Source organism: Hevea brasiliensis, chromosome 16 (assembly GCF_030052815.1).
Source record: "Hevea brasiliensis isolate MT/VB/25A 57/8 chromosome 16, ASM3005281v1, whole genome shotgun sequence".
NCBI classification, from domain to species: domain Eukaryota; kingdom Viridiplantae; phylum Streptophyta; class Magnoliopsida; order Malpighiales; family Euphorbiaceae; genus Hevea; species Hevea brasiliensis.
In genome coordinates, this window is record NC_079508.1 from 64,617,630 (window position 1) to 64,627,504 (window position 9,875).

Below are 9,875 nucleotides of genomic sequence, written 5' to 3' on the forward strand. Positions count from 1 at the left end.
AAATTATTTGACTGATTTTTAATTTCATAAATTATTTAAATTAAAATTTTTATAAATTAATAAAATATGTACTACATTTATCATTCCAAGATTATTATATATATAGATAGAATTCTCACAACGTGCAAGGGTGTCAATGTTGTGATCGCATTTGAAGGGCATTACTCATTGGTATTACAAGTCCAAAAGAAGCCATCATCATGCATAGCATAGCGCCATTATCACCTCCTTGCTTCATTACTTCAACGACTCTCCTCGCGTGCACAGGAAGGGAACTTTGCTCAAAAGCTCCTTTTTTTTCATCAAAAGTAGTTCGTTAATAACTAATCATATCTATTTTTTTAAAGATGCTTTTTAGAAATGTTATGAATAAAATAATAATTTTAGATGTTCACGCCTAAAAAATGTAGCGCTGTGTAAATTTAAAAAATAAAAGAAAAATAACTGCAAATTTTAATTAGGGTTTCAAATGAATAGCTTAGTCTTGCATTAAAATTTACAAACACTATCTTCTTTTATCAAATAATAAAAAAAAATCCCATAACAACTCATGTTAAACTTATCCAAAGTAATAATATTAAAAAAGAAATTAAGGGGTAGGAATATGAATGAAATTCCAGTAGAGAAAAAGGTAGTCAGTCAAAGTCTTTGTATATGAATGGAAGAATTAATGGAGGATTGAAGGGACTGTTTCATGGGCAAGTCAAAACCATGTGATCCCATTGGCCATTGCCTTGTTATTCAGATAAAATTAATTAAGAGCCCCTCTTTAATTAAAAAATAATAAAAAATTATATATGTGTGAAGATATTATGCTATTTTTTTGGACCTTTATCTAGATTTTAATTTACAATATCACAATCTTATGAAGATTTCAATACAAACCTATTATTGACTCGATTTCATCCCTCATTAATTCTTTTGACCGAAATATGCTAATGGACCTCAAATCAAAAGTTTTAATAGGGTTAGTGTAGTCTTTTCAAATAAATGGAAGGGTAGGAATTGTTCTGTGATATTGGGTGATGGTGATGACATCCAATTCACAGGTCATGACCTCTCCTTCTCTCCCCTATTTATTTCAACTTGAACAGCACACTCCATATTCCCATCACACACACACACACACAACTAGGAAGTGAAGTGACCACCCATTTTTTGTTTCATTTTTTTTTCTGTCTCTTCTCTTGTTAGGACTATGGTCATGGCTGAGAGACAGATCTTAGTTATTCCCATGGTCTTTGTGTTGTTATTTGTGGGAGTGTTTGCTAGTGCTAGCACTCATGCAGGAAACGCAGCAGCAGCAGAAGAAGCTGACAGGATATCTTCGCTTCCTGGGCAACCTAAGGTCTCCTTTCAACAGTTCTCTGGATATGTTACTGTTGAAGAAGTTGCTGGTAGAGCTCTATTTTACTGGTTCACTGAGGCTGCTCATGACCCCTTGTCTAAACCCTTGGTCGTTTGGCTCAATGGAGGTTAGGCCCTTAATTTCCTTTTCTTTCCTTTCTCTCTCAATATGTTAATGGATGCTGGTTTTCGAAGATGGCTTAAAGTGATCGAAGTTTAGTTGTTGTTACTGTTATATTGATCGTTAGTTGGATGTTTTGATGGTAACATAAAATTTTTTCTTTGTTCGAGGTACAGGCATATTTATGGTTGAATAGGTACAGGCATATTTTTGCAATGCTTTTGTTTTAGTTTTCTCATTTATGTCCTTAAGCAGACAGTAACTTCTTCGCTTGCCGACATCATAATCAATGAAGTTCTCTGTATCTTTTGAAGCTAGAAGAAGAAGTTGTCTAGGCACCTCTCACTTCTATTTTTCTTTTCTCTTTTTTTTCCCCACTTGAGGTCCAAAGACAAGATTACTATGTCCATATGCAGGAAGGGGAAATTTTATTTTTTATCCCTTTCACTCTTCTTTAGGTATTTGCCAGAACAAGAATTCCTTTCTAGTTTCTACCTCCAAGCAAGAAAAATGAAAAACAGTGGACAGAGGTGGCCACTACTTGGCTGGCCTACCGATGGCAAAAAGATGAATGACCCAACTCCCAATCAAGTGTGGGATACAATTAAAAGTAACCCACAGTTCTTTCACAACCTGGCTTAGTTGACAGTGTAGTCGCTAGACCCAGGCACAGTCTAGGTTTGATTGAGCCGGTGAATGCAAGCACAACCCCACACAACCCAAAACCCCCACCCCCTCCTTCTCTGTGTGTGTGTGTGTGTGTGTGTGTGTGTGTGTGTGTGTGTGTGTGGATAGGGCAATCAGAAAGATAAATGCTTGAAAGCAACTAAAAGCAGGCCTCATTATTATTTAACAGCAATTACAGATAACTAGCTATCCTTGTCAGCTTGTGTAGGTGCAGCCATCAATAGCAGCTAAACCAGCAAATTTCTTGCAAAATTATGTAATTATTTGCTAAGTACATATATATGATTACCACTCAAATTGCCAACGTAGCAAATTAAGCTACCCTAGCCATCCCTTGATTCAGACATATTAAGGATAAGTAACATATCTGTCCTTGCATTTTTTTTTTTTTTTTAATCTCTCCAATGGATCTAAGAGAATCTTGCAAATTAAGACATGTTCTTGAAGGGGAGTAAATTTTAGCAGTATGATCTTTTGCTATTTTCTAACAAAACAAATACTTTTGTGACTCATCTCAGTTTAATGAGATATATATGTATTTTTCATCTGTATTTTGTGATCATCTCAGGTCCTGGTTGCTCTTCTGTGGCCTATGGAGCATCAGAAGAAATAGGCCCATTTAGAATCAACAAGACTGCCTCAGGTCTATATCTTAACAAGTTCTCCTGGAATGCTGTGGCCAACCTCTTGTTCCTGGAAACTCCTGCTGGCGCTGGCTTTTCCTACAGCAACCGGTCCTCTGATTTGGAAGATACCGGGGATATTCGGACTGGTATGATCTATATCGGAAACTTTCGAGGGGATTAGGAATTGAGCCTGATTCACAACTAATGCTAACTTTTTTTTTTTTTTTTTTTTTTTTTTTTGTTATGTGATTGATATGATTGTTCTTTTCTAAATTAACGTGTGGTTGTGGGAGGTAGGCCATAATTTGAATGACTATAGCACCACTACCTTATAATGATGATACCATGGTCCTAGTTTCATCATTGGAATTGGAAGAAAGTAGCAGTACCTGCATGAATATTATTTAATGAAGGCAATAATTTTAATATAATCAACCATGCATGTTTCTTTCTCTAATTGGATTCTGATGTAGAATTTTGAGTTTAAACATTTGATTATATGATCCTGCAAATGTAAATTATACAGGCCTAGCCTAAGAGAATTTCATATTGTAGGCTGTCTTTATAAGTCATTTGAAAGAAAGCTAGTCATATCTGGTTGTTTTTTTATGTACCATTTGTAGTTTAAGTGTTCTTTTGGCCAATAATGCAGCTAAGGACTCACTAGAATTCTTGGTTCGATGGATGAATCGGTTTCCACGATACAAAAATCGCGAAGTGTATCTTACTGGAGAGAGTTATGCAGGCCATTATGTTCCTCAGCTGGCTAGAGAAATTATGATGTACAACAAAAGGTCTAAGCATCCAATAAATCTCAAAGGAATTATGGTAATTACAATTCCTATTGCCCTTTTCCTTTTCTTTTTCCTTCCCCTGACCTGTGCTAGTTTTGTATTTCACTGCTGAAATGAAATGTTTATCTAGGTGGGGAATGCAGTAACAGACAACTACTACGACAACCTTGGAACGGTGACTTACTGGTGGAGTCATGCAATGATCTCTGATAGGACATATCAGCGACTCATTAACACGTGTGATTTTCGCAGGCAAAAGGAATCAGATGAATGTGAATCTCTATATAGTTATGCTATGGATCAAGAATTTGGCAACATTGACCAGTACAACATTTATGCAACCCCTTGTAACAACTCTGATGGTGGCACATCTACTAGACAAACTATTCGATTGCCTCATCGAACCCATAAGGTATATATATACAGCTCCTGTTGATGACCATATTAACAAGAAATCTTTATCAAAACGTAATATTTTATTCACTTTTTCAACTTGCCTGCTGCAATCAGATTTTCAGGCAATTATCTGGCTATGATCCTTGTACCGAAAAATATGCTGAGATTTATTACAATAGGCCAGATGTTCAGAAAGCACTCCATGCCAATGTAACCAAAATTCCTTACAAGTGGACTGCCTGCAGGTTAAGTAACTGAACACTAGGCCTCTGCGTAAACAATAGAACACGAAATTGATGCGCAACAAAATCTGTAGCATCTAAATAATTGTTTATGTTGATACAGTGAATTTCTAAATCGAAACTGGAAGGATACCGAAGTTTCCATTCTCCCAATTTACAGACAAATGATTGCTGGTGGCCTGAGGGTTTGGGTATTCAGGTTCAAATTTTTATTCTACCTGTAAAACCTTTGCATTGTTTTTAATTACTCACAATGTTTAATGTGTGTTAATTTTTTTTTTTTACATATATTGAACAATCTGTAGTGGCGACATAGACTCGGTTGTGCCAGTTACTGCCACTAGATATGCCCTTGCACAGCTTAAATTAGCAACAAAAATTCCATGGTATCCATGGTATGTTAAGAAGCAGGTAAGTAACTTAACCCCTTTCTTTGCTTATTTTATAATTTTAATCAAACAAGCATTGATATTTATATCTTAGTCATTGCTTACCCTAATATGGGGATTTGGTTTTGTGAAGGTGGGAGGCTGGACAGAGGTATATGCAGGGCTTACATTTGCAACAGTGAGAGGAGCAGGTCATGAAGTGCCTCTTTTCAAGCCCAGGGCTGCTCTTCAGCTATTCAAATCATTCTTGAAAGGAAAGCCCCTTCCCAAGTCTTAAAAAAGAAGAGAAGAAAACTCTCCAAATTTATTTAACAAGCTTCTTCTATATTGTTATTGTTGTAGACAAAAGGGATGTCTCATTCTTAACCATTGAAAGCAATTAGTAGGCAGAAAGAGGGAAAGAGAAAAGCTTAATTGTGTATTAGAGAAAGCAAAATATTAATTTCAATGATTTGGTGGGAATAATTAAAGGCAAATTATAAGCTCTTTGTCAAGCCTTGTTCCAATTTTTTTTTTTTTTTTTGTCATCTTAAAAACGAAGACTGGTCAGAATTGTCTTGATTGGAATTTCATTCTAATTTTTTTTATATATATTCCGCTAATTAAGCCAGTCAAAAAGTGAAAATTTTTGTAATTCTTATCATACTTCTCATAGTCAACTCGCCTCCCCTCCCCTTCCCGGCATACCCCACCTCACCCAAGTACTCAGAAAGGTAAATTTTATAAATTTGTTACGACTAATCCTTGTTTTAGTGTCTATAACATCTAATTTATAAATTGATTAATTCGCTAATCAAATTAAATTATAGAAATCAAATTCTTAAAATTTTAAATTTCAGAAACTAATTTATTAATTATGATAAATTATAAAAAAATAAATAGTAGTTTATCATTAACTGAAGAGCACATAATTGCATATTGAAATAAAAACAACAAAAGCTCACCATATAGGTTGAAACCATTACCCCTCCAAAAATCAAAAGTCAGAAAAGGAAAAGTAACATAAGCACAACCCCCTATAGATAAAGCTTACCAACCAAGAGAAGAGGAAAGCCATAAAAAATCTGCAATGTATATGATTTCCTCTACAATATTAACTCAAGTTATTCATAATATATCTTAAATCTATGAAAGATTAAATTGAAACAATAATTTTCTGCACTGAAAATTTATCTGATTATATATATATTTGGATTAGTTTGATGTTTAGGTAAATTTATGTAGCAAGATTCATATATATTTGGAGCTTAAAACCAGCCAAACTTTTAAGATTTAATCAAATCCAAAACTTGTAAATAAAGCATTAAAATGGATGTTATAAGTATCCATTGCCAATGGCATTATTTTGGTTGCCACACCTAATAGTTGGGTATTTTGATTTTCAAGCCAGCATTCATTAAGTCCTCTTGGATTTAATGATAAAAGAAATTTTCTTCTGTATGACAAAATTAAAAATATAAATGATGTTTATATTATTTCATCCAATCAATAGAAATAAAAAATCTTATGAAAATTAAAAAAAAAAATGTTTTAACTTTGTAATACTTTTTTATTGACACTAAATTTTAACTTTATAAATTTAAAAAATGATTTTAACAATATTTAATTAAAATTAATTAATTTTTAAATAATTTATTTATTAATATTTAAAATAATAATTTTTTTAAAATAAATTGAAATTATAATTTCAAATATGCCCTCAAATGGTCAATAGTCGCCAAACTAAAACGTAGATTAAAAAAAAAAAAAAAAAAAGGAGCAACTCTGCTCCCTTGAAAAAGGAATTGAATCAAGAAAGGGAAAGATCAGACTTTGGAATTGTAGACCAAAGAACAAGGGAAGCTCACTTAGGTTCTTCTCTGTACTCACCTTACAGTTGGTTACTTTTATATCTGAGACCCTTCACTTTCTTGCTTTTGCTGCTGCTTTGCCATTCCCCCTTACAGATCTTGCTGATCTTTTTCAGGTGTGCTTCAAGTTTTACTATTATTATTATTATTTTATTATTTTATCTCTGTCTCTACCTTCTTTTTGTCTTTGTTTATAGCATTTCTTTACAACCCTTCTGTGATATGTTCACGTTTTCCTTGTTTGCGATCTTGAGCTTTCAGGTCTTTTTCTTTTTTGTTTGTAGGTTGCTTATAATTGTCATTTGAAGAAGTGGATTTCAAGTTTTTTTAGTGGTTCTTTTGATACTAATAATTCATTATTGCTAATTATTGCAGTTGCAAGTTTTAATCATATTGGGATTATGCTTTTGTAGTTGTTTTCCTTTTCTTTATTTGATCAGTTTATGATTTGCCTTTTTCAGCAGCTATCATTTGCCATCGGATACTCAAGGCTTAGGTTTGAAATTCCAATCTAGAAAGTAGCATTTAATACTCTGATTTTTGGGAATTGAAGTATATTCTTGGGAATTTAGAAGCCAATCTAGCACGGTGGAAAATTAATCTAAGACAAGCTATTGTGGACTTCAATTCAATTTTACTTTTGAAACCCAAAAGGGGAATCAGTTGGGGGTTGGTCTTTGAGGATTCTGTAACTATGTTGGATTGTGGCTCTGTGATTCCAGAGTTGGAAAGAGAAGAAGACTTGATTGCTGCGGCAAAACACATTGCAAGGGCATTGGGATCTAAAAAGAACCTCACTGATGATACCAAGAAAATTTTGGCAGACCTTAGCACCCAGTTGTCGAACATAACCACAGTCGGTGAAAGCAAGGTTGAGACACCCAGTGAGATTGAAGGACAGCTAAATGTTATTCAGGAGAAGATTATGAGTTGGGAGACAGATCAGTCAATGATATGGGATTCCGGTCTTGATGAAGCCACTCAGTATCTAAATGCTGCCGAAGAAGCCAGAAAGTTGGCTGAAAGGTTGGGGACTTTGTCTTTGAACAAAGATGATGGGGAAAAGGAGCTGTTGATGAGGGCACATGATATTCTTCAAATAGCAATGGCAAGGCTTGAGGAAGAGTTCAAGTGCATGCTTGTTCAAAACAGGCAACCTTTTGAGCCAGAGCACGTTTCTTTCCGTTCAAGTGAAGAGGATGCTACAGATATAGGTTCTGTAATCTCTCTTGGAGATGGCTCGGTTGAGGAATCAATTAATAGAGATAGCATTAGCAGAACTTCAGAGGAATTCATCATTGATTTGGTTAGTCCAGAAGTAATTTCTCACCTCAGAAATATCGCAAATTTAATGTTCATCTCCAATTATGGTCATGAATGTTCCCAGGCATATATTGGCGTTAGAAGAGATGCCTTGGATGAATGTCTCTTTATACTTGAAATGGAGAAACTGAGCATTGAGGATGTACTGAAATTGGAGTGGGGTAGCTTGAATTCCAAGATCAAGAGATGGGTTCGGACTATGAAGATCTTCGTGTCGGTCTATCTTGCTAGCGAGAAATGGCTCACTGAACAGATATTTGGAGGGCTTGGAACAGTTAATCTGGTTTGTTTCGCTGAGGCTTCAAAGGCTTCAATGATGCAGCTATTAAATTTTGGTGAAGCCGTATCTATTGGCCCACACAAACCAGAGAAGTTGTTTCCTATTCTTGATATGTATGAGATTCTTGCAGATCTTCTTCAAGATATAGATTCTCTATACTCAGATGAGGCCGGTTTTTGTGTTAGAACTGACTGTCGTGAGGTTCTAAGGAGATTAGGGGACTCCGCGAGGGCAGCATTTCTTGAATTTGAGAATGCCATTGCAACAAATGTGTCATCAAATCCTTTTGCAGGAGGGGGAATTCACCATCTCACTAGGTATGTTATGAATTATATCAACACTCTTACTGACTACCATGAGACCCTCAATTTTCTCCTAAAGGATCATGATGGAGAGGATCCTATTTCATTGTCCCCTGGCTCAAGTCCACGTACAGAAGAAGAGAACACAAGTGGAAGTACATTTGATGCTTCCCCTATGGCTCTCCACTTCAGATCTGTTGCTTCAATTCTAGAATGCAACCTTGATGACAAGGCCAAGTTATACAGGGATCCTTCCTTGCAACATATCTTCTTGATGAACAACATACATTACATGGCTCAAAAGGTAAAGAATTCGGAACTTAGGCATATATTTGGCGATGATTGGATACGAAAGCGCAACTGGAAATTCCAACAGCATGCGATGAACTATGAGAGAGCTACTTGGAGTTCAGTCCTGTCTTTGTTGAAGGATGAGGGAAATTCCAATTCTGATTCTGTCTCAAAAACCCTTCTCAAGGAGAGGTTTCGGAGCTTTTATCTTGCTTTTGAGGAGGTTTACAGGACTCAAACAGCATGGCTCATCCCTGATGCTGAGCTTCGAGCAGATTTGCAAATTTCAACATCTGTGAAGGTGATTCAGGCCTATCGAACATTTGTTGGAAGACAGACCAATCACATAAGTGACAAGCACATTAAGTACGGTGCTGATGACTTACAAAATTATTTGTTGGATCTCTTCACTGGATCTCAAAGATCATTGCACAATCCCCACAGGAGATAATATAATAATAAAATCAGATTTACTTTTGTGATTTAGTGAGGAAAGGCTTTTGGTTTTATGTCCTCTGCTAATGTAATCGTATTTTCTTCTCCTCTGCACTTGTAAGTTTTATTTTGATCAATAAACAGATGTTTGTTTCTATGACAAACCTCAACTAGTCATTGTATCTTCTTAAATCTAAATGTTAGTTCCAGAAAATATAGTCATAAGAGAAAAATCTCTCTTCCCCTGTTGCTCTCCGGTAATAACATAAATTGGGCTAAGTTGAGATTCCATGAATGTCTGGCTTGGGTTGTTTTTTTATCCACCATTTGCTCTAGTTAGCAGCAAGTTTCAGTTCAATGTCCTGCTAAAATTCAAGAACAGTACTCGGTAAATTTTGGTATAGATATTTGAATAGGATGTAACATCTAAGGGGTGGCCAAGTATATTAATTGAGTGGCAATTTGAACCACAAATTCTTTAGATGCTGCTGCATCACTTGCAGATAAGTTGGATGGAGTCAATCCTCGTTGAACAAGAACAGATAGAAGAAAAAAGAAATGGGTCCTGAAGCAGACGCTGGCTGCCAGTTGTGACTTGTTCAACAATGGTGTCCTTTTTAGGGCAGAAATGGCAACTAATAATTGAGTTGCAACTGACGACGTCAGCCGTTCATCCATTAAGACCTAACATGATGAACAGCTGAGATTGCTCAAGCACAACTAACACCAGTTGATGTTAATGAGGCCAAGTCATAAAAATTCCCATTTATGATAAAAAAGTTGCTGTTAGTC

At 35.4% G+C, this 9,875-nt stretch overlaps 2 protein-coding genes across 3 annotated transcripts; both read left to right on the forward strand.

Annotated features, from left to right (window-relative positions):
• Positions 1–1,086: 1,086 nt before the first annotated feature.
• Positions 1,087–5,096, forward strand: LOC110658894 (serine carboxypeptidase-like 25). The gene is made up of 8 exons (XM_021816664.2): positions 1,087–1,475; positions 2,724–2,927; positions 3,434–3,609; positions 3,706–3,987; positions 4,086–4,216; positions 4,317–4,412; positions 4,519–4,624; positions 4,736–5,096. Exons 1-8 carry the CDS (start codon positions 1,199–1,201, stop codon positions 4,877–4,879), a joined length of 1,416 nt encoding a protein of 471 aa, XP_021672356.1. The 5' UTR covers positions 1,087–1,198; the 3' UTR covers positions 4,880–5,096.
• A 1,240-nt stretch (positions 5,097–6,336) lies between these two features.
• Positions 6,337–9,297, forward strand: LOC110658895 (exocyst complex component EXO70E2). 2 transcript variants are annotated; one of them, XM_021816665.2, is made up of 2 exons: positions 6,337–6,568; positions 6,914–9,297. In XM_021816665.2, the coding sequence occupies exon 2, from the start codon at positions 7,147–7,149 to the stop codon at positions 9,097–9,099; it is 1,953 nt and encodes a 650-aa protein (XP_021672357.2). In that variant the 5' UTR covers positions 6,337–6,568; positions 6,914–7,146; the 3' UTR covers positions 9,100–9,297. The 2 variants fall into 2 exon arrangements, with proteins under 2 accessions (XP_021672357.2, XP_021672358.2); XM_021816666.2 differs by having other exon boundaries at positions 6,917–9,297.
• Positions 9,298–9,875: the final 578 nt, after the last annotated feature.

Excerpts from the sequence above, each read along its gene's own strand:
- LOC110658894 (XM_021816664.2), top strand. The coding sequence starts at position 1,199 with ATGGTCATGGCTGAGAGACAGATCTTAGTTATTCCCATGGTCTTTGTG. Across the intron at positions 4,217-4,316 it reads TACAAGTGGACTGCCTGCAG|TGAATTTCTAAATCGAAACT; the intron begins GTTAAGTAACTG and ends ATGTTGATACAG. Across the intron at positions 4,413-4,518 it reads CTGAGGGTTTGGGTATTCAG|TGGCGACATAGACTCGGTTG; the intron begins GTTCAAATTTTT and ends AACAATCTGTAG.
- LOC110658895 (XM_021816665.2), top strand. The coding sequence starts at position 7,147 with ATGTTGGATTGTGGCTCTGTGATTCCAGAGTTGGAAAGAGAAGAAGAC.